The sequence below is a fragment of the Pristiophorus japonicus genome, chromosome 17 (assembly GCF_044704955.1).
Source record: "Pristiophorus japonicus isolate sPriJap1 chromosome 17, sPriJap1.hap1, whole genome shotgun sequence".
In the NCBI taxonomy this organism is placed as follows: domain Eukaryota; kingdom Metazoa; phylum Chordata; class Chondrichthyes; family Pristiophoridae; genus Pristiophorus; species Pristiophorus japonicus.
In genome coordinates this window covers 21,081,040-21,105,561 of record NC_091993.1, presented here as the reverse complement: position 1 = coordinate 21,105,561, position 24,522 = coordinate 21,081,040, and the positions used below count along the sequence as shown (strand labels likewise).

Sequence of the window (24,522 nt, the reverse complement as noted above, 5' to 3'; positions counted from 1 at the left end):
AGGCTGATACCGGAGATGAGGGAGTTACCTTATGATGATAGATTGAGTAGACTGGGTCTTTACTCGTTGGAGTTCAGAAGGATGAGGGGTGATCTTATAGAAACATTTAAAATAATGAAAGGGATCGACAAGATAGAGGCAGAGAGGTTGTTTCCACTAGTCGGGGAGACTAGAACTAGCGGGCACGCCTCAAAATACAGGGGAGCCAATTTAAAACCGAGTTGAGAAGGAATTTCTTCTCCCAGAGGGTTGTTGTGAATCTGTGGAATTCTCTGCCCAAGGAAGCAGTTGAGGCTTGCTCATTGAATATATTCAAATCACAGATAGATAGATTTTTAACCAATAAGGGAATTAAGGGTTAGTGGAGCTGAGTCCACAGCCAGATCAGCCATGATCTTATTGAATGGCGGAGCAGGCTCGAAGGACTAGATGGCCTACTCCTGTTCCTAATTCTTATGTTCTTATTATGTTCTTATGTACCAAATACTTTGACATCCCTTTTACTAAAGTTTGATTGTAAACTGTGTCCATGTTAGGACAGGAATGTACTTGGTTTATAAATAACTGCAGAAACTCCAGGGAAACTATTTTTCATCAAGAATCTTTTTTAAACATTGGCACTCTGACAGTGCTTTAGATAATAAACTTTCCAACTGTGGACATAAGGACGTAAGATCATCAGATTTCTGTTGCTTACATTTGATTTCTATACTTTTTGTATCTGTTAAAAAAGGAGGGCTGAGAAAACAGGGAATTATAGACCGGTCAGCCTGACATCGATAGTGGGTAAGATGATGGAATCAATTATTAAGGATGTCATAGCAGCACATTTGGAAAGAGGTGACATGATAGGTCCAAGTCAGCATGGATTTGTGAAAGGGAAATCATGCTTGACAAATCTTCTGGAATTTTTTGACGATGTTTCCAGTAGAGTGGACAAGGGAGAACCAGTTGATGTGGTATATTTGGACTTTCAGAAGGCTTTCGACAAGGTCCCACACAAGAGATTAATGTGCAAAGTTAAAGCACATGGGATTGGGGGTTGTGTGCTGACATGGATTGAGAACCGGTTGTCAGACAGGAAGCAAAGAGTAGGAGTAAATGGGTACTTTTCAGAATGGCAGGCGGTGACTAGTGGGGTACCGTAAGGTTCTGTGCTGGGGCCCCAGCTGTTTACACTGTACATTAATGATTTAGACGAGGGAATTAAATGTAGTATCTCCAAATTTGCGGATGACACTAAGTTAAGTGGCAGTGTGAGCTGCGAGGAGGATGCTATGAGGTTGCAGAGCGACTTGGATAGGTTAGGTGAGTGGGCAAATGCATGGCAGATGAAGTATAATGTGGATAAATGTGAGGTTATCCACTTTGGTGGTAAAAACAGAGACAGACTATTATCTGAATGGTGAGAGATTAGGAAAAGGGGAGGTGCAACGAGACCTGGGTGTCATGGTACATCAGTCATTAAAGGTTGGCATGCAGGTACAGCAGGCGGTTAAGAAAGCAAATGGCATGTTGGCCTTCATAGCGAGGGGATTTGAGTACAGGGGCAGGGAGGTGTTGCTACAGTTGTACAGGGCCTTGGTGAGGCCACACCTGGAGTATTATGTACAGTTTTGGTCTCCTAACCTGAGGAAGGACATTCTTGCTATTGAGGGAGTGCAGCGAAGGTTCACCAGACTGATTCCCAGGATGGCGGGACTGACCTATCAAGAAAGACTGGATCAACTGGGCTTGTATTCAGAAGAATGAGAGAGGACCTCATAGAAACGTTTAAAATTCTGATGGGTTTAGACAGGTTGGATGCAGGAAGAATGTTCCCAATGTTGGGGAAGTCCAGAACCAGGGGTCACAGTCTAAGGATAAGGGGTAAGCCATTTAGGACCGAGATGAGGAGAAATTTCTTCACCCAGAGAGTGGTGAACCTATGGAATTCTCTACCACAGAAAGTTGTTGAGGCCAATTCACTAAATATATTCAAAAAGGAGTTAGATGTAGTCCTTACTACTAGGGAGATCAAGGGGTATGGCGAGAAAGCAGGAATGGGGTACTGAAGTTGCATGTTCAGCCATGAACTCATTGAATGGCGGTGCAGGCTAGAAGGGCCGAATATCCTACTCCTGCACCTATTTTCTATGTTTCTATGTTCTATGTTAATTTATTAGCATGTGTCTTTTACTGCGGTTGTTTTTGGTCAGAGTTTTTTTTTTAAAACATTGGCACTCTGACAGTGTTTTAGATAATAGATTTTCCACTCTGAAGTATGTACTGGAATGCACAATGTCATTGTGCTTGGCACTAGATTTATTCAGACAACTGTATATTTTTAGGTCAGCAACTACTTCTGCAAATTTTAGTTTCTGCAAACCTCTGAAAAAATATCTTGATTCACGCACCGTATTAATCTACCAACAACCCCAGCGAAAGCACTGAATTACCTTCAGTCCAATTTTGAATGTGAATAGTTCTGTGTTGGCACAAGTTACGCAATTCTGGTAAGGCATGCAATGACCATCCTCTTCTTTCACCAACGAATATAAATATATCAGAAACTCAATTTGACTGCTTTTTTCCCCGTCCAAGTCCCAAGTTAAAAGCTATAAATATCCCTCTCAACCAACATTCTAGCAAAGAAGCCGGATATTATTTTTAGTCCCAACCTCTCTGAAGAGGCTTGTTTAGCTTGGGTGGTGGGACAGTAGAATTCGTGTGCTGGCTTGTACAGATACATTGGTAATCATAGCCCCAAAATGTGGGTCGAAGATTCTGCTGCAACGACAAGGCAGCTGGTCCCAACAATGCAAATGGACAAAGTCGACACATGGGTGCCACTTGCCCACCATGCAAACTGAATAAGCACCAATGGAAAACCATAAGGCGTCAGTCATTTAGGGCTGAGATGAGGAGAAATTTCTTCACTCAGAGGGTGGTGAACCTGTGGAATTCTCTACCACAGAAGGCTGTGAAGGTCAAATCACTGAATATATTTGAGGAGGTGATAGATTTCTAGACACAAAAGACATCAAGGGGAATGGGGAGAAAGCATAAATATGGTGTTGAGATAGAGGATCAGCCATGATCATATTGAATGGCGGTGCCGGCTCGAAGAACCGAATGGCTTACTACTGCTCCTATTTTCTATGTAACAGTAGCACATTCTCTCCATTTACACTTTTGGTATTCAATTAAGGATTGCTGGAATGTGGACAAGTCCCTCCAAATCAATCACCTCTCTAAGTCAACCACTTACCCAGTTTTGCATCAGACATCAGTAACCCAGTACTTCTGTACATAGAGCACTGAACCATAACTAAAATCCAGGTATATAATTAGGAGCTGTGGACTAAGATTGATATCCAAGTGGCTAAACTGATAAAATAGAATGTGAATTGTGGTCTGTGCTAGTCCATCTATATCTTCTCAATCATCGTGTAATTTGTTTAATTATTTGCCAAATTCATGGTATAAATTGCCAACAGTTAGAAAGCAGTATTAATTTTTACTGTAAACTAAAATATTGCATGCATTGCAAAATGGGTACGACAGTGTGAAAGCATTTTTTTCTGCTTTCCTGCTGTCTGTTCTTAATTGTAAAGATGAAAAACAGCGCAACTGGGCCAAATGATCTAGTTATGTTCCATACTTCCTTGCACAGGGTTCTTACCTGATCAATATCCCCCAGACGACTGTGGACATCTTGGGACAGCTCTTGCAGCAAGCTCACTGGACTCTTATGCAACACATGCAGACTGAACATCATACTCATCAATCCTTTACAGAACGGCACATCTTCTGTGGAGCCAACAACATATTTGTACAGTATTATACGTGTCCACTTAAAGAGGCGCTGATCCTCTCAGGCAGTTTGTGTGCAAACCCATTCCAGATCTCTGCAGTATAAAGTTATATCAATAAATCTAATGGGGCCGAAATTAATGAAGGGCAAGGGCCACCCAAAGGACCGCCGATGGCTGCTGAGATACCAGACGGTATTCTGGGCAGGGTTTTCGGCAAAAAGGTCCTTGAAAGGGCGGCTGGCGGCAAAAGAGAGACTTACATCGTCAATCTGGGCGGCAGCGGGCAGGAGCTCTCATTCTCGGTGACAAAGGTGCTTGCCGCCCAAGTGCCACCGAGGATGGAGTTGGGCCCATGGAGGGTCGAAGAGTTGCAAATAAAAAGCATTAAAAAAAAACATCGGAAGGCCTTCAGGGGATCCCATCAAAGTAAAGAATTTTTTTTTAAATGGTTTACTAACCTTTTTTGTCAGCTCTTCATATCCACTGTCAGGGACAGACCAGCCTCCTCACAGCGGTCCACCCCCGTTCTGGCGCCGACTCCCACCCGCACCAATCTGGCATCTCGGCGGGCGGGAGTCCACTTATGCCACTCGGCCGTCCGCTGACGTCTTTGGGCGGTTCTCCCCTCCTGCCCGCTCCAGCCCAAATTGAAACTGCCGCTGGCCGCAACTCGAGGAGGAATTTCGGCGGCAGTGGGCGGTAAAGCCATCAATTTCGGCCCCAACATTTTGTTTCACTTGAGGTTCATTTTGAGATTAAAATTTCCCACCGTTTCTTTTTGACAACACCACAGATAGTGTGCCTAAAGTCCAACATGCCTTCTAACAGAACACTGAGATTATTGATCTTAGTAAGTTAGGAACCAGAAATATTTAGATCTTATGAATAAACTGCAGTTATCTTTCACTATTATCTTTAGAAAAACCTTTATAAATCTAATTTTAAAAGATCCATATTTAACAGACAATATACTTCAAGCAATTTTTTGAGAGTCCATTTTGATGCCTGATGCAAACATCAACCTGTTTTTTCTCTTTCACATACTGGACTTGCTGTTCATTTCCAGCAGTTTCCATTTTATCTCCAAATATTATGAATCTCAGGTCTGCACTTGAAGTACTCTTACCTAGATTACTTTCTTTGCAAATCTTTATTGTCCATGTTAACATTTGGGCAAACTATCAAGAAAACACAATAAATTAATGGTAGATAATATTATGCACATTCAGCTGATAATCAGCGGTAAATTTTTCAAATTAAGATAGGAAATAAATATTTTGGATTACAAATAATCTTGCAAGCATTTTGTTAAAATAAAAACCCTTTCCAATTCCAATGCAATAAAACCAACAGTCTGACAAAGAAAACTGGCATCGTCATAGTAACATATTTATTGTAAAGAAAGGGACATAATCAGCGCTGCTATTCTAATAATACCTCAATCGTGACTACTTTTGTGAAACTGTTCACGGTGTCATTGTGGTGACTGGGCTAGACTTTCCCCTTCATTTTCGGCTGTTTTCTTGGCGGTGCAGCTCTTTTTAGGTGAAAAACCGCCCGGCAAAAGTTTCCTCTTTAATTTTGAGAGTTCCGCTGACATTTTGAAAATACCGCTGGGGAGGGGGAGCAAACTGCCCACGTGCATCTGCGTGCACCGCTGAGAAAACCGCCAAGTTTTGCCTCAACAGGGACCCATAAGCATCGCCAAGGAAGCCACCCACGAAAAGCTGCCAGAAACAGGGCGGTCGGTGAGTACCCTACAAAGAAAGGTAAGTTCAAGGTTTTTTAATAATTATTTTTAAAATTCCATAACGACAATTATGTTAAAAAGGGTCTTGAGAATGTTTTCTAACTTTTTAATTTTTTGTTTAATTGAAAAAATATTTTTTGAGTTTGCCCCCTCCCTAGGCCCAACCGCAGCCTCGGTCTAAATTTTAAGTACTTACCATCCATTCCGGTAAAAAAGGCCCATTTTACCTAGTTTCGCCTTTAACCGACCGCCGAGAAACTGCTGAGAATCTTGGTGTAAGATCCATTTTTTTGTCAGGTGGTATTTTTCACCTTTTTTATGGAAATTTTCACCAGCGTTATTTGCAGAATCTTAGCGGTCTTTCTGGGCGGCAATCGAGCAGTCGGGGGGCTTTAGGGAAAGTCTATCCCTATGTTTCTTGAGTACCTGTCTGTTTTTCCAAGATACTTTCTCATCTGAATATTATCGGATAAAAAAAAATACAGCGGCAGCAATAGAAAAATAGCTCTAAACATCCAAACAACATCACTGCAAGATTCCACACAGAAGAGCAAGACAGCTTGGAGGACAAGTTTCACCACAACAGATGGCAGACTTTGTCAAAGTGACGACTTGCTCACTGGCCCTGGGGCAATGGTATGTTACTGGCAACTGGTGAGCATGCAGTGCACATGGAGAAATCTGTCAAATGGACAAGCAGTTTTTCTTTCCCCTCATTTTCACCATTTTCACCTGCTTGAAAATCCTCTCTCCCTATCTGATGTACCTCCATTAAGCATTAGACCTTCTACTTGCAGGGAATCAAGCTCAATTGGAAGACAAGGCTGTCCCAGTCTTATGAAACTCGTTTTTCACTACAGGCAATAGAAACATAAATACTTAATATGGATTGCTGCAACACCCAATTATTTTGACAAGTTACCAAGCTTGACTCAAGTCCACCAATTTCCACCCTTCTCTAACCTTCACATGGTCCATCTCTGACTCTTCCCTTCCCTTCCTCGACTTCTCTGTCTCCATCTCTGGGGTAGACTTTCGACCAGTATCCACTATAAGCCCACTGACTCCCACAGCTACCTGAACTACACTTCCTTCCACGCCGCAGCCAGTAAGGACTCCATTCCATTCTCCCAGTTTCTCCATCTCCATTGCATCTGCTCGGATGACGCCACCTTTCACACTAGTGCTTTTGACACGTTTTCCTTTTTCCTCAACAGGATTCCCCTCCACTGTGGTCATCATGGCCCTCGACCATGTCCATTCTATTTCCCGCACCTCTGCTCTCACCCCTTCCCCTCCCTCTCAGATCCATGACAGGGTTCCCCTTGTCCTTAGCTTTCATTCCACCAGCCTCCACGTTCAACAGATCATCCTTCCATTTCCGCCACCTCCAGCGTGATCCCACCACCAATCAAATTTTTCCCTCCCTTTCAGCATTCCGAAGGGACCGTTCCCTCCGCGACACCCTGGTCCATTCCGCAGTTACCCCCAGCAGCCCCTCCCCTTTGCACACGGCACCTTTCTGTGCAAGCGCAGGAGATGCAACATCTGCCCTTTTACCTTCCCACTATCCAGGGCCCCAAATACTCCTTCCAGATGAAACAGTGATTCACTTGTACTTCTTTCAATTTATTATACTTTATTCCCTGCTCACGATGTGGTCTCCTCTACATTGGGGTGACCGCTTTGCGGAACACCTCCATTCAGTCCACAAGTGTGACCCTGAGCTTCCTGTCACCTGTCACTTTCATTCTCCACTCCACTCCCACTCTGACCTTTCCGTCCTCGTTCTCCTACACTGTTCCAACGAAGTTCAACGCAAGCTCGAGGAACAGCACCTCATCTTTTGTTTAGGCACTTTACAGCCATCTGGACTCAACATCGAGTTCAACAATTTCAAAGCGTAACCGCTGCCAATCTTTGGCTCCTTCCCCCGCCCCCAACCCCGAGCCTTTTTTTTTTCTCCTGGTCTCTAATGGCAGCTGGTCATTATTCCGCCATTCACATTCGATATTGACAAATATTTTTCAAACACCTGGAATTACAATTTCAATTCAGCCCATCTCTCCTGCCTTCCACCCTCACAGTAAGAATCTGTTCTTTTCAAACACTCTCCAGTTCTGACGAAGGGTCGTCGACCCAAAATGTTAATTCTGCATTCTCCCCACAGATGCTGCCTGACCTGCTGAGATTTCCAGCATTTTCTGTTTTTATTCCACCAATATTAAATAGGTGTCTTATAGAAGAGAGCATCAGAAACAGCTTTTATATAATGTGTTACTATTTAACCAAGAACAAAAACTGCACACAATTTATTTGAGGCAACACGACTTGAGATTGCCGACATAATTTGGAACTTCTGGAAAAAGACACAAAATGTAATTTTTCTGACTGGGTGATGCTGTGATCATTCACCTCTGGCACCAGGATTCAAATCCTACTCAGAATGATGAGATGAAAAACTTCTCTATCTGCTAAGCGGCTTAAGTGAAATATGCTTGGAAGAATCTCAGTGCAGTTCCTCGTGGGCATGAGCTCACAGCACAAACTGTCCTTAATTACAAAAAAAGACTTGGATTAATATAGCGCCTTTCACAATCACCGGACGTCTCAAAGCGCTTTACAGCCAATTAAGTACTTTTTGGAGTGTAGTCACTATTGTAATGTGGGAAACGCGGCAGCCTATTTGTGCACAAGCAAGCTCTCACAAACAGCAATGTGATAATGACCAGATAATCTGTTTTTTGTTATGTTGATTGAGAGATAAATATTGGCCAGGACACCGGGGATAACTCCCCTGGTCTTCTTCGAAATAGTGTCATGGGGTCTTTTACTTCCGCTTGAGAGAGCAGACGGGGCCTCAGTTTAACGTCTCATCTGAAAGACGACACTTTCGACAGTGCAATGCTCCCCCAGCCCTGCACTGAAGTGTCAGCTTAGATTTGTGTGCTCAAGCCCCTGGAGTGGGTCGTGAATCCACAACCTTATGACTCAGGCAAGAGTGCTACCCACTGAGCCACGGCTGTCAAACTGTCCCTAAATGGCAAACTTACTCAGAGAGCCTATTGGGATGGCTGCTGTGGGAGATGGAAAAGCATTACACATTTACAGGAGCAATCACCCTACTGATGTTGGGGGCAGAGTAGATACAGAATATTGCTTCCTCATGCTAACATTAGAACATAAGAAATAGGAGCAGGAGTAGGCCATTTGGCCCCTCGAGCCTGCTCCACCATTTAATACGATCATGGCTGATCCGATCATGGACTCAGGTCCACTTCCCTGCCCGCTCCCCATAACGCCTTATTCCCAGCTGTACTGTATCTGACCTAGGAATGCTTGATGCAGCCACTGAATAGCTGCAATGAGAACCTGTTTCAGTCCCTGGCAGTAACATCCCTCCCATTGATGATCACAAAACAATAGAGAAGAAATTGTGCTTTTTGCTGGACTCTCAAACTCACTGCATTATACTGGTGAAAAACTAGAAAGAACTGTCAGAGTTGATGTTTACATACTTGTTCAGATGCGGGTTCTAATAGCCGTGAGAGTGTTGACAGTATGCTCACTAAAAGCTGTGCTTCCTTGCTGTTAAAATCCTCTTCATCCCCACTCAGTTGTGTCATGAGGGATCTCTGACAGCAAATAGATCAGAACAAATATATTTAAATGTGAATAGTGAATGGAAGAGAGAGCTATCTCATGCTTATGAGAAACATAAATAAGATGTATTTATCATAGATTGTTGCAGGTGCACAATAACGCTTAAAAAGATGCTCAGTTCTGATTTAAAAGCAGCATCAAGCATAAGAAACTTACCTGGAACTGTCTGATGTGGAAAGTTGCTTTCTCTGCAATATTGATGTTCTCCTGTTCTCCTTCCCCATCACTCACCACATCTAAAAATAAAATGCACAAAACATTTTTCCGGCATTTTCCCCTCTCCTGAATGGTTACTGTACCACAGGCACCGCTGGTACCTCTCCTCATTAACTAGTCTTCAAGGAATCCAATGGGAGCATCAAATACTCCTAGATCAGGTAAAGCATAGGTTAGATGCAGAGTAACACTCCTGCTACAATGCTTCCTCAAACATTCCCAGGTCAAGTACAGGACAGGTTGGATAAGAGTAAAGCTACCCCATCTCTGTTCCATCAAGTTCATTCATGTCAGATAGAGCATGGGTTGAATGCAGAATAAAGGTCCCTCTACATTGTCCCAATAATATGCTTCCGTCTGAAACAGAGAAGAGCATGATACTCCAATCTTGATCATTAAAGGGAAAATCAATTGAACCTTGGATCCAGTTGCAGCATGAACAAGATGTTGGGAGCTCGACGCCATATTTTCTTCTTCCACCTCGTTGGGTTCCTGCCCACATCACACACCATTTCTCATGGTCCAACCCTTGATTTACACAAAACGAGCTCTAAACTCCAAAATGGTTTCCCTGACAGAGGAAAAGGATAATCTAAGACATTGTCAATGCACACATGTTCTCGATGCTAGTTCAAAAAAAGTTTCCCTTTCACATCCTTGGTCAGTTAAGGAATTGGTGAGGGTGGGGCAGAAGGAATGAAGAGAAGAAATTTGACAAACCAAAACCATCACAACTATTCCACTGCTCTTAAATATTCAAAACTATAAAGCTTCATATGCATGAAGGACAGCTCATGTGGGAATGTCAAAGACAACAGCAAACAATCAACAGCAAGAAAATAAGATATCTACACAAATGCTTTTGAACAATTTCAGATATGATTAAAATTGATCTGCATCGGCAAGTTTGAAGTGACTCAAATATACATGTTGTTTTAAAACTGCAGAGCTTCACACCTGTCACCCTGAGCCAGTCACTTATACATGGTGGCTGCAAGTCCCACATCCTCAACAATGGTTACCGAGTTTAGACTTGTGTGGCAGTACTTTTGACAGCCACAAGTTGCACTTTTGACCAAATTTCAAACTGAAGTTGTCACTCTTCTGCAATCAGTTTTTACTTGAAGGAAAAATAATTACAAAAACACAGCAATGGGACACACAGCCAACTGAATATTGTAAAACATGCAAATATACAAGTAACTTCGAAATAGCAAAACTACACACATTTACCACCATGCCAATAGAATCAAAGAAACATAGAAACATAGGGGTCAAGTTTCGGCCTGAGTTGCTCCTGTTTTTTTGGAGCAACTGGTTTAGAATGGAGTATCTTAGAAATTGCAATTCTCGGCATTTAGTTTGCTCCAGTTCTAGTCAGTTAGAACAGTTTCAGATTGGAAAAGATTTTTTTTTCCAAAAGGGGGCGTGTCCGGCCACTTACGCCCGTTTTGAAAGTTTAGGCAGTGAAAACTTACTCCAAACTAACTTAGAATGGAGTAAGTGTAGATTGTTGTACGCTCAGAAAAACCTCGCCTACACTTAGAAAATCAGGCGTAGGTTACAAATCAGACGTAAGGAATGGGGGGGGGGGGGGGGTTTACAAACATTAAACACTTCAGTTTTACAAATAAAGAGCCATCATCAATAATAAATGATAAATACATCAATAAATCAACCAATAAATCAATCAAAAAAAATTAATAAAAAATAATTTAAAAAAAATCAATAAATAAAACATTTTCTACTTACCGACTGCAGCACCGGGAGCCCTCCAACAGCGTGCTGGGACGGCCCCCACCCCCCCAGTGTGTCTCTGTCAGTGTCTCTATCTCTCTGTCTGTCTGTGTGTCTCTCTCACTCTCTGTCGGTCAGTGTCTGTGTTCTGACAGCGAGGGGAGGGAGGGGAGAAGGGGGGAGGGAGGGAGGGAGGGAGGGGAGAAGGGGGGAGGAAGGGGAGAAAAGAGGGAGGGAGGGAGGGATTGGAGAGAGGGAGGGAGGGATTGGAAAGAGGGAGGGAGGGAGGGATTGGAGAGAGGAGGGAGGGATTGGAGGGAAGGAGGGATTGGAGAGAGGGAGGGAGGGATTGGAAGGAGGGAGGGATTGGAGGGAAGGAGGGATTGGAGGGAGGGAGGGAGGGAGGGAGGGGGAAGAGAGGGAGGGAAGGAGGGGGAAGCGAGGGAGGGAGAGGGGGGAGAGGGAGGGAGGGGGGGGAGAGGGAGGGAGGGGGGGAGGGAGAGGGAGGGAGTGGGGGAGAGGGGGAGGGAGGGGGGGAGAGAGGGAGGGAGGGGGGGAAGAGAGGGAGGGAGGGGGGGAAGAGAGGGAGGGAGGGGGGGAAGAGAGGGAGGGAGGGGGGGAAGAGAGGGAGGGAGGGGGGGAAGAGAGGGAGGGAGGGGGGGAAGAGAGGGAGGGAGGGGGGGAAGAGAGGGAGGGAGGGGGGAAGAGAGGGAGGGAGGGGGGGAAGAGAGGGAGGGAGGGGGGGAAGAGAGGGAGGGAGGGGGGGAGGAGAGAGGGGGGGAGAGAGGGAGGGAGGGGGGGAGAGAGGGAGGGAGGGGGGGAGAGAGGGAGGGAGGGGGGGGAAGAGAGGGAGGGAGAGAGAGGGAGAGGAGAGGAGAGGGAGGCTGAACGGGCCTGGCCCAGCCGTGCCCAAGACTTCAGGCGGGGCCCGCCCCCCCCCCCCCCCCCCCCCACCCCCAGCACCGGAGTTAAAGGTAGGTGGCTGGGGGTTGGGTCGGGTCCTGGGGGGTGAGTCGAGTTGGGTCCGGGGGGGGGGGGGGGGGGGGCAGCAGGGGTCGGGTCCGGGTGGCGGGAGCGGGAGTCGAGTCGGGTCAGGGAGCAGAGCGGGAGTCGAGTCGGGTCAGGTCCCGGCAGGGGGGGGGGAGGGGGGGGTCGAGTCGGGTCAGGTCCGGGGGGGTGGGAGTCGGGTCAGGAGCTTGTGGGGGGGGGGGGTTAGTTGAGAGAGTCAGCTGAAGGGAGGAAGCAGGAGCTGGGCGTGGGAGGTGCAGCCTGATCCACACTGTCCCAATGAGCCCATTTGGCCAGGGCTAGGGGCTGCGTGCTTTGGGCCCCTCCCACACAGTTTTGGGAGCCTGGAGCTACTGCACATGCGCGCCCACTGTAGCGCCTGTGCAGACGTCCCGGCACTGTTTTCAGCGCAGGAACCTGGCTCCGCCCCCCACAGCTCGTGCTGCGCCGCGCCCAGCTCCAGAGGACCTGTAGGGAGCCGGAGAATCTTTAAGTATTTTTTAGGCGCACTTGTGGGCGCGAAAAACGGACATCCAGGTCAGGGCTGCGCCGTTCTAGGCGTGGCCTGAAACTTGGGCCCATAGAAACTAGGTGCAGGAGTAGGCCATTCAATATCATGGCTGATCTTTCCCTCAGTACCCTTTTCCTGCTTTCTCTCCATACTCCTTGATCTCTTTAGCCGAAAGGGCCATATCTAACTCCCTCTTGAATATATCTAATGAACTGGCATCAACAACTCTCTGCGGCAGGGAATTCCACAGGTTAACTACTCCCTGAGTGAAGAAGTTTCTCCTCATCTCAATCCTAAATGGCCTACCCCTTATCCTAAGACTATGTCCCCTGGTTCTGGACTTCCCCAACATCGGGAACATTCTTCCCGCATCTATCCTGTCCAGTCCCGTCAGAATCTTATACGTTTCTTTGAGATCCCCTCTCATCCTTCTAAACTCCAGTGAATAAATGCCCAGTTGATCCAGTCTCTCCTCATACGTCAGTCCAGCCATCCCTGGAATCAGTCTGGTGAACCTTCGCTGCACTCCCTCAATAGCAAGAACGTCCTTCCTCAGATTGGGAGACCAAAACTGAACACAATATTCCAGGTGAGGCCTCACCAAGGCCCTGTACAACTGCAGCAAGACCTCCTTGCTTCTATATTCAAATGCCCTAGCTATCTTCACCGCCTGCTGTACCTGCATGCCAACTTTCAATGACTGATGAACCATGACACTGAGGTCTCATTGCACCTCCCCTTTTCCTAATCTGCCGCCATTCAGATAATATTCTGCCTTGGTGTTTTTGCCCCCAAAATGGATAACCGCAAATTTACCCACATTATACTGCATCTGCCATTTGCCCACTCACCTAACCTGTCCAAGTCTCCGTGCAGCCTCTTAGCATCCTCCTCACAGCTCACACCACCACCCAGTTTAGTGTTATCTGCAAACTTGGAGATATTACACTCAATTCCTTCATCTAAATCGTTAATGTATCTTGTAAAGAGCTGGGGTCCCAGCACTGAGCCCTGCGACACTCCACTAGTCACCGCCTGCCATTCTGAAAAGGACCCGTTTATTCCGACTCTCTGCTTCTTGTCTGCCAACCAGTTCTCTATCCACGTCAGTACATTACCCCCAATACCATGTGCTTTGATTTTGCACACCAATCTCTTGTGCGGGACCCTGTCAAAAGCCTTTTGAAAGTCCAAATACACCACATCCACTGGTTCTCCCTTGTCCACTCTGCTAGTTACATCCTCAAAAAATTCCAGAAGATTCGTCAAGCATGATTTCCCTTTCATAAATCCATGCTGACTTGGACCGATTCTGTCACTGCTTTCCAAATGCGCTGCTATTTCATCCTTAATGATTGATTCCAACATTTTCCCCACTACTGATGTCAGGCTAACCGGTCTATAATTCCCCAGTTTCTCTCTCCCTCCTTTTTTAAAAAGTGGTGTTACATAAGCTACCCTCCAGTCCATAGGAACTGATCCAGAGTTGATAGACTGTTGGAAAATGATCACCAATGCATCCACTAGTTCTAGGGCCACATCCTTAAGTACTCTGGGATGCAGACCATCAGGCCCCGGGGATTTATCGGCCTTCAATCCCATCAATTTCCCCAACACAATTTCCCACCTAATAAGGATATCCTTCAGTTCCTCCTTCACACGAGACCCTCAGTCCCCTAGTACATTCGGAAGGTTATTTGTGTCTTCATGAAGACAGAACCGAAATATTTGTTCAATTGGTCTGCCATTTCTTTGTTCCCCATTATAAATTCACCTGAATCCGACTGTAAGGGACCTAACGTTTGTCTTCACTAATCTTTTTCGCTTCACATATTTATAGAAGCTTTTGCAGTCAGTTTTTATGTTCCCTGCAAGCTTCCTCTCGAACTCTATTTTCCCCCTCTTAATTAAACCCTTAGTCCTCCTCTGTTGAATTCTAAATTTCTCCCAGTCCTCAGGTTTGTTGCTTTTTCTAGCCAATTTATATACCTCTTCCTTGGTTTTAACACTATCCTTAATTTCCCTTGTTAGCCACGGTTGAGCCAACTTCCCAGTTTTATTTTTACTCCGTGTGATCTTTAAATGTTTGCCATTGCTTATCCACCGTCAACCCTTTAAGTGTCCTTTGCCAGTTCATGCACAACTGCAGTATGCTTGCAACATTAATGGAGGAAGGAAAACAAGCAAACTTGCATTTATGCAGCATCTTGTGTCACTCAGATACATCCCTAGACACTTTACACAACAAATTACTTTGAAATGCAGTCATTGTTACTACAGGCAGGCACTACAGCCATTTTGCACACAACCAGATCCCAGAGACAGTAATTGTATGAATAACCAGTTGATTTGTTTTTGATTGTGTTGGTTGAAAAAAGAAACTTTGATTTGTATAGCGCCTTTCATGACCACCGGACGTCTCAAAGCGCTTTACAGCCAATTAGGTACCTTTTGGAGTGTAGTCACTGTTATAATGTGGGAAACACGGCAGCCAATTTGTGCACAAGCAAGCTCCCACAAACAACAATGTGATAATGACCAGATAACCTGTTTTTTTTTGTTATGTTGATTGAGGGACACCAGGGATAACTCCCCTGCTCTTCTTCGAAATAGTGCCATGGGATCTTTTACATCCACTAGAGAGCAGACGGGGCCTCGGTTTAACGTCTTAGCCGAAAGACCTCCGACAGTGCAGCTCTCCCTCAGCACTGCACCGGAGTGACAGCTTAGATTTTTTTTTGTGCTCAAGTCCCACAACCTTTTGACTCAGGCGAGGGTGCTACCCACTGAGCCACAGCTGACACACTTTTGGTTATGTTTATGAAATGACTCATTAATGCTAAAATGTGTGATGCATTGATATAAATTAAATAAAACTGAGCACCAATATAATAGTTTTGGCACTTCTGGTACATTACAACAGCAACGACACTCCAAAAAGTACTTCATTGGCTGTAAAGTGCTTTGAGACGTCCGGTGGTCGTGAAAGGCATTATTTCAATGCAAGACTTTCTTTTTTTCTTTCTTTGAGGGATGAATACTGACCAGGACAACTCCCTGCTCTTCTTTCTAATACTGCCATGGAATGTTATTGTCCACCTGCATAGCGCAAACAGGATTTTTGTTTCAACATCTTATCCAAAGGATGTCACCTCCAACAACACAGTACTGCACTGAAGTGTCAGTCAGATTATGCGCTCAAGTAGAGCTTGAACCCACAACTTTCTAACAGAGGGGAGAGTGCTTTCAACTGAGCCAAGTAGGTGCTCAGTTTTATTTAATTTATGTCAATGTATCACATATTTTAATATTAATGAGCCATTTCATAAACACTACATCATGTATGTTTCTCTTCGGCCTCCTACACAGTTCCAATGAAGCTCAAAGTAATCTTGAGGAACAGCATCTCATCTTTCGGGGACTAGGCACTTTATAGCCTTCTGGACTCGACATTGAGTTCAACAATTTCATATCATAACTTCTGCCCCCATTTTTTCCAGGGATGAAGTTATTTGCACTATGAAAATGCTCTGATTGGCTCTCCATTATCACATGAGCTGATTGTTGATTGGTCCCCTTGAAGAATAAGCCACACCCAGATGTTTCTCTGGAATGTGTAATTCGAACCGCCCAGCCAAAGTTCTGTGTGACTTTGCAAAGTGTAATTCAAGCCATTCTGACTTCAGAACCCGGAGAGGATAGAGCTCCACCAAAAGCCTCCCACGTTCCTGACCCATCGCAGCCCAAGTGCATGCCTCCCCCAGCCCAAGTTCCTTACATCCACCCCCCCACCCCCCCAGCCCATGTTCATGCCCCCCAGCCCAAGTTCCTGACCTTATCTCCCCCCCACCCTCCATAGATGGGGCACTGTGTGTGGGTCACAGATTGTTAACAGATTTCTTGGGTATGAAGTGAATAGTGACAGTGTCGTGACTTCCGGATTTCATCCACTCCAACGATGTCCCTTGCAACACATACACCGAGCTTTCCGAGAAATCGGATGTGGGTGTAAAGGGAGTTGGAAGAATGTGATACGTCTTCAGAGTTTCCTCTCGCCCCTCCAATCCCCCTCCCGCTTCCCCTCTCTTCCCCCCATCGCCCCCTCTCTTCCCCCTCCCAGTGTCTCTCTCTCTCTTCCCCAGTGTCTCTCTCCCTCTCGCCCCGTATCTTTCTCTCTGTCACACCTCCCTCCCCCCCCCCCCCCACCCCCACCCACCCCACCACCTCTCTCTCACTCACTACCTCCGATGTTTTGTCTCCAACAGAAGGCCGCAATAATGCAAAGGCTGGAAGCAAATCCAGCGGCAGAAAATGTTTCAGCAGCATACTCCATGCGGAATCTTAGGAAGATCAGCAGCACCTCGTTGCGGGGCCCCGAGGAGTCTGCACATGCGCAGAAAAAACAGTGCAAATAGTCACTCTGTTTTCCAGACAGCAAATGCTGATTCTGCTATTCCCATTTACACCTCTTCTAGACCCATCTTTTGTTTCCTTACTTGTCCCATCACCATCCCTTTTGCCTTGCACCATTATCCTTTTTGTCATTCAATCTCTCCTGCCTTACACCATCAGACCTTTCCCTTTTGTTCTTTCCTCCCCTCCCCCCTTTCCATGCCTCTGTACTTCTTAAAACCTTTCACATCTGTAATATTTTCAAGTTCTGATGAAAGGTCATCGACCTGAATCGTTAACTCTGTTTTTCTCTCGCCACGGACGCTGCCTGACCTTCTGAGTATTATCATCATTTTCTGTTTTTATTTCAGATGTCCAGCATCCGCAGTATTTTGCTTTTGTATCATGTTTCAGTGGGATACGGCATTGAAAAATCTGACTGGATGTTAAAGGCTCATGATATTCTCATTTGGGTGATCCGATCAGTCTCACTCATTGTTTAAAAGCTGTAACACATGGGGACCCATCCTTACATCATCTTCTTCTTAGGCGGACCCTTGTATCGAGGTTGACTTGCTTCCACACCGAAAAGGGATGAGTTCACAGGTGTTTCAATGAAGGACCTGATATTCCAGGTTACGAACTACATATTGAAGGGTGGAGGATGCCTGTGCGTGGATTTTTTTTTATCATGTCTTGGCCGTTGCACACCAGCCACCACACGGGCTTGACAGAGCTAGGTCTTGGTTAACTGAGACGACTGGACACCAGCTCTGCTGCACGGACCAAGTGCACACACATATCGCAGTGTGGGCTGGCCCGGGCTGCCCTGGGCCCTCTCCTGGGTGAAAGTTAATGCACTAAGATCAACAGCAACCACTCTAAAATAAAAAGAGGAATGCTGCAAGCACTCAGCAGGTCACGCAACATATGTAGAGAAACATAATCTAACTTCCCTCAATTTCTATCCTGTACAGCACACAATCGGCCCAAGATTCACGTTCAACCACAACTTTCTCTCACTTCCTTCCTCACCTTGTATATGCCCTACTGCTGACTGGAATCTTGCTAAATCATTCATTTCCTTATACAGACTTTTACATCTTAAGAAGAATGTCTCAAGCAATACAAATCATGCCCACTAACCTATTGCACTGAAGAACTGCTGAATCTTGTTCTGGTATCTGTGTTGCACAGTGTTAAATATACGCAGTAACCCCTCCAAACAGAGTAATGAAATAGTCCTTCCTTTTTCTTTCTTCCCAGATTCTTCAACTGCTGATGGGATTGAAGTGTATCTCCACAAAAGAACTCTACCAAACAACAAATAACAGCTGGTGATGATACAGAATCACATTATTTTAGAAATACAGCAAAGAGAATCTGTAGTTTGCTGGTCCAAATATGAATTTGTAGAATGTCAGTAATTTTTCTGTTTGAATATTAGACAATGAAAGATAAATGTAGTTTTCAATAAAATCAGAAAATGCAGGTAATACACAGCAGGCGAGGCAGCATTTGGAAGAGAAACAGTTTACATTTCAGGTGAGATTCTTCAACAGAACCTGAAACACTAAAATCTCTTTTCCCTTTCGGAAGCTGACTGAACTGCTGTGCATTTGCAGCAGTCTCTGTTTTTATTTTAGATTTCCAACATTCGCTGCTTTTCCTTTTTTGCTCATTGCTGGCAAAAATTAAAACATTTGGCAAGATAATTTTATAGAAATGTTTTGAAAAAGCAAACATATTTGAAATATGTGATCTTGTAGATACGTGAACATGCTGTCTTACCGAGTGATATCACATAGATATTTGAATGTTTTCTCAGCATTTTGCCCGTCTGCTCCATGTGCCTGTCCAGTCTCCTCGAGTTGCTGTATTTTCTGCAGTGCCACACTTGCTGCGTAACGCATAAACTCGTTACTGGAGCGCAACACAGACAAGCTCTCCTCGTGGCTCTGTGTATTATCTCTAAAAATAAATCATAGCTCCTTTTAGGAAATTATCAAGTTGATCTTTGGTACATATTGTCAATTAATATTTTTATGACTGAGATTCATAGATTTTTAATAGGTAAGGGTATCAAAAGATATGTAGCAAAGACAGGTAAATGGAGTTGATGTACAGATCTAATTCAATGTTGAAACATGCTCAAGGGGCTGAATGACGTACTCCTTTTTCCATGTTGCAGTTCCTTGACAAAGATAAGTAGATACTGTATACACAATAGGAGCATTTAAGATAGGGAACAAAGACTGTTTAATCTCTGATGGACTAGCACTATCCTTTAACAGTAAGTCTTATAGGCCTAAAAGTACCAAGTTTAATTGCCTAGTGTGTGTGGAGTTGGTTGTTCTCAGACAGGATAGCAGTTGGGGTGCTACAATTGGAACTTAGGAATAGGAGGCCATTTAGTCCCTCGAGCCTGTTCTGCCATTCATGGCTGATCTGTGAATTAACTTCATATACCCACCTTTGCCCTATATCCCTGAATACCTTTAATTAACAAAAATTTATCAATCTCAGATTTAAAATTAACAATTGATCGAGCATCAATTGCCATTTGCGGGAGAGAGTTCCAAACATCTATCACCTTTTGTGTGTAGAAATTGTTTCCTAATTTCACTTCTGAAAGGTCTGGCTCTAATTTTTAGACTCATCATCATAGGCAGTCCCTCGGAATCGAGGAAGACTTGCTTCCACTCTTAAAATGAGTCTTTAGGTGGCTGAACAGTCCAATACGAGAACCACAGTGCCCGTCACAGGTGGGACATAGTCGTTGAGGGAAAGGGTGGGCGGGACTGGTTTGCCGCATGCTCTTTCTGCGGCCTGCACTTGATTTCTGCATGCTCTCGGCGATGAGACTCGAGGTGTTCGGCGCCCTTCGGCCAGATGTCAGTGGGGATGTTGCACTTTTTCAGAGAGGCTTTGATGGTGTCCTTGTAACGTTTCCTCTGACCACCTTTGGCTCGTTTGCCGTGAAGGAGTTCCGAGCAGAGCGCTTGCTTTGGGAGTCTCGTGTCTGGCATGCGGACAATGTGGCCTGCCCAGCAGAGTTGATCAAGTGTGGTCAGTGTTTCAATGCTGTGGATGCTGGCCTGGTCAAGGACGCTAATGATTGTGCCCCCAGTCCTAGACTCTCCAATCAGCGTAAATAGTTTCTTTCCATCTATCCTATCTATTTCCTTCAATATCTTGAAAACTTCTATCAAATCATCCCGTAGCCATCTAAATGCCAGATAATACAACCCTAGTTTGTGTAATCTCTTCTTGTAATTTAACTCTGAGGTATCATTCTGGTAAACCTACTCTGCACTCCCTCCAATATATCCTTCCTAAGGTGTGGTCTAACCTGGGCTTTGAATAGCTGAAGCATGACTTCTACCCCCTTGTATTCTAGTCCTCTGGATATAAAGGTCAGCATTCCATTAGCCCTGTTGATTATTTTCTGTACCTGTTCATGACATTTTAATGATCCATGTACCTGGACCCCCCAAGTCTCTTTGGACCTCCACTGATTTTAGCTTTTCACCATTTAGAAAGTATCCTGCTCTATCCTTTTTAGGTCCAAAGCGGATAACCTCACATTTGCTTACATTGAAATCCATTTGCCAGTTTTGCCCATTCGCTTAATCTATCAATATTCCTTTGTAATTTTATGCTTCCATCTACCTTGGCTACAATGCTGCCTATCTTTGTGTCATCGGCAAATTTGACCTTGGGCTGCTGGAAAGGGAAAGAAGTGAGCCCAAATATCTGTTCCTGATCACTAACCAGCAACCACAGCTGGAGACTGCCAATGATGCCAACCAAGAATAGCATCTGGCTGTGATGCCCTCCATTGATGAGCAGCCTGCCACCACCACACTATCTCGGCTCGCAAAGGGCAAACAGCATTTGAGCTAAGCTCAAGAGGGCTAACCCCATCTATGGAGCTATATCTCAGCAAAAGCCACTGCTTTTAGGAGAGGAAGGGAAAACCCGGTCATATTTATAGCTCTGCAAGTTTATAAAATGAAATTGGAAAAAAGCAAAATCACTGTGCATACACAGGAGATTATCTTTTACTTTGCTTTCAGTAGTCCACTGGGCTTTGCTAATTATTATACTAAAGAAAAGTCTATGATACATTTCAACTGAAAAGAAAAAAATCGATAATAAATTGTCCTGCCTCGTAAAGAGCTGGGGACTGGAGCAGCACTGAGATATTTGGTGACAATGGCCTTTTCACATCAAGTACAGCAAGCTGATTTGTGGGGCTTTTATCAAAATCAGAGTCATAAAATAAGAGAAACAGGATAATTTGCAGTCATAAAAATGAAAATGGTGGATAGCATCTGAAAGAAAAAAGACAGATGGTTTCAGGTAGGACTCTTCAGTTACACTTTTTCCTTTCAGATGCTGACTAACCTGCTATGCATTTCCAGTGTTATTTCAGATTTCCCTCATGCATTTATTTTTTCCCCGAAGTTGTTAGTCAGAGTCCTGGCTTGTACACCAGTATATTGATTATCAAAATTTGTCTTTCAAGGAAATAATCAGATTATTGATGAGATATTTTTATCAAAGCACATGTAAGCTGTTTTTACGTTTCACTACATCTGTTCCCGATGTACAGGTTTCACGCAGCCAGTGGCAGCTCCAAAAAGTAACTTTGCAAAATTCACTACAGTTAATGGCAAGTTTACGTTGGTGCATCAGCAACCAACTCCACTAATGTCACATAAAAATGGCTGAATAGGTGGGGCTATCCCACAGCTGTTACGGATGGAGGAGCAGTTGAAGCCAACAAAACTTCCCCTTTGTTTTCATAACTTGTTCCTCTTAAAAGAAAGCATAAAATGTGTTTTTTTGGTGGTCTTGGCTGTTATAACTGTGAAACAGTCACTTCACTCCAAAAGTGCTGCATTTTGTGAAACACTTTGAGATGTTTTTATGATTAGGCTCAATTGTAAATGTGAGTAATACAACATGACAAAGTGCATTTCTCTATAACGTGACAAAAGCTCATTCATGTACAAAGATATTGCTGTATACAGTACTTCCACTCTGCAGGCCACCGAGCTGGTCTGCGTTACCTGAAAAGTGCTGTCAGTAAGCAGGAAACAAAACTGAAGGTTAGAAGACTCCTGGCCATTTTACTGGACGTGGGGGATTTGCCTTTCCCGGATTTCTCTTTCAAAAGTTCCGAAAGCTTGTGGAAACGGTTGAAAAGGCTTATAACATCTTCAAAACGGTTCATACTATAACAAGATGATAGAAATAATCTTATAATTTATCAGCGAAACAACTTAAAATACCTAGGAAAGGATTATTCATGAGACCCAGAAGGGATTAAAAGGTTCAAAGTTTACTCAGACAATATACAATTAATAAATATTCTGTTATGCAACACATGCTGCAATTTTGCTTCTCCTTAATTTTACTGGAAATTTTAGCTAGTGTAAATCGATATGAATCAATTTCGAGAGGCTCCAGATGTAGGTTTGCTCTCAGCCCAAGTCAGTATACTGAGGCAAAACATATAGGGCCCAAGTTTCGGGCCGCGCCCTGGACGCCCGTTTTTCGCACCACAAAGTGCGCCTAAAAAATACTTACCTATTCTCCGGCTCCCTGCGGATCCTCTGGAGCTGGGCGCGGCGCAGCACGAGCTGTGGGGGGCGGAGCCAGGTCCCTGCGCTGAAAACAGTGCCGGGACCTCTGCACATGCGCGCTACAGTGGCCGAATGGCCTCACTGGGGCTGCGTGGATAAGGCTGCCTCCCACGCCCAGTTTCTGCTTCCTCCCGACCGGCCCGACTCCCGCTCCCCCGCTGCAGTACCGGACCCGACCCGCGCCCTCCCCCACCCCCCGCCAACTACCTGTAAATCCGATGCTGGGGGCGGGCCCCGCCCAAAGTCTTGGGTCCGGCCCGGCCCGTTCAGTCAGTCAGTCAGTCCAGTCCAGTCCAGTCAGGTCAGTCTCTCTCTCTCTATCCCCTCCCTTCTCTCCCTCCCCCCTCCTCCCCCCTCCACCCCCCTCATCCTCCTCCCCCTCCTCCTCCCTTCGCTGTCAGAAAAACACACTGACAGACAGAGAATGAGAGACACACACACAGACAAACAGAGAGATAGAGACATTGACAAGAGACACACTGGGGGGGCGTCCCAGCACACTGTTGGAGGGCTCCCGGTGCTGCAGTCGGTAAGTAGAAAATGTTTTATTTATTGATTTTTTTAAAATTTTATGTTATTAATTTTTTTGATTGATTTATTGGTTGATTTATTGATGTATTTATCATTTATTATTGATGATGGCTCTTTATTTGGAAAACTGAAGTGTTTAATGTTTGGAAACTTCCCTTTAAACCCCCCCCCCATCCCCCCCATTCCCTACGTCTGATTTGTAACATATGCCTGATTTTCTAAGTGTAGACAAGGTTTTTCTGAGCATAAAAAAATCTACACTCACATATGAACATAAGAACATAAGAATTAGGAACAGGAGTAGGCCATCTAGCCCCTCGAGCCTGCTCCGCCATTCAACAAGATCATGGCTGATCTGGCCGTGGACTCAGCTCCACTTACCCGCCCGCTCCCCATAAGCCTTAATTCCCTTATTGGTTAAAAATCTATTTATCTGTAATTTGAATACATTCAATGGAGCTAGCCTCAACTGCTTCCTTGGGCAGAGAATTCCACAGATTCACAACAACCCTCTGGGAGAAGAAATTCCTTCTCAACTCGGTTTTAAATTGGCTCCCCCATATTTTGAGGCTGTGCCCCCTAGTTCTAGTCTCCCTTACCAGTGGAAACAACCTCTCTGCCTCTATCTTGTCTATCCCTTTCATTATTTTAAATGTTTCTAAAAGATCACCCCTCATCCTTCTGAACTCCAACGAGTAAAGACCCAGTCTATTCAATCTATCATCATAAGGTAACCCCCTCATCTCCGGAATCAGCCTCATGAATCGTCTCTGTACCTCCTCCAAAGCTAGTATATCCTTCCTTAAGTAAGGTGACCAAAACTGCACGCAGTACTCCAGGTGCAGCCTCACCAATACCCTATACAGTTGCAGAAGGACCTCCCTGCTTTTGTACTCCATCCCTCTCGCAATGAAGGCCAACATTCCATTCGCCTTCCTGATTACCTGCTGCACCTGCAAACTAACTTTTTGGGTTTCATGCACAAAGACCCCCAGGTCCCTCTGCACCACAGCATGTTGTAATTTCTCCCCATTCAAATAATATTCCCTTTTACTGTTTTTTTTCCCCAAGGTGGATGACCTCACACTTTCCGACATTGTATTCCATCTGCCAAACCTTAGCCCATTCGCTTAACCTATCCAAATCTCTTTGCAGCCTCTGTGTCCTCTACACAACCCACTTTCCCACTAATCTTTGTGTCATCTGCAAATTTTGTTACACTACACTCTGTCCCCTCTTCCAGGTCATCTATGTATATTGTAA

The 24,522-nt window shown here is 44.8% G+C and overlaps 1 protein-coding gene across 4 annotated transcripts in view; it reads right to left on the bottom strand.

The window, feature by feature from the left end:
• The window catches only part of fanci (FA complementation group I), a 90,043-nt gene that overhangs the window by 20,826 nt on the left and 44,695 nt on the right, over positions 1 to 24,522 (bottom strand). For all 4 annotated transcript variants that reach the window (XM_070858457.1, XM_070858460.1, XM_070858459.1 and 1 more), the window contains exons 25-31: positions 22,153 to 22,317; positions 18,866 to 19,045; positions 18,221 to 18,387; positions 9,367 to 9,446; positions 9,066 to 9,182; positions 4,924 to 4,975; positions 3,665 to 3,792 (exon numbers count right to left, since the gene is read on the bottom strand). In XM_070858457.1, coding sequence (XP_070714558.1) covers positions 3,665 to 3,792; positions 4,924 to 4,975; positions 9,066 to 9,182; positions 9,367 to 9,446; positions 18,221 to 18,387; positions 18,866 to 19,045; positions 22,153 to 22,317 — 889 coding nt within the window. The remainder of the gene's footprint in view (positions 1 to 3,664; positions 3,793 to 4,923; positions 4,976 to 9,065; positions 9,183 to 9,366; positions 9,447 to 18,220; positions 18,388 to 18,865; positions 19,046 to 22,152; positions 22,318 to 24,522) is intronic.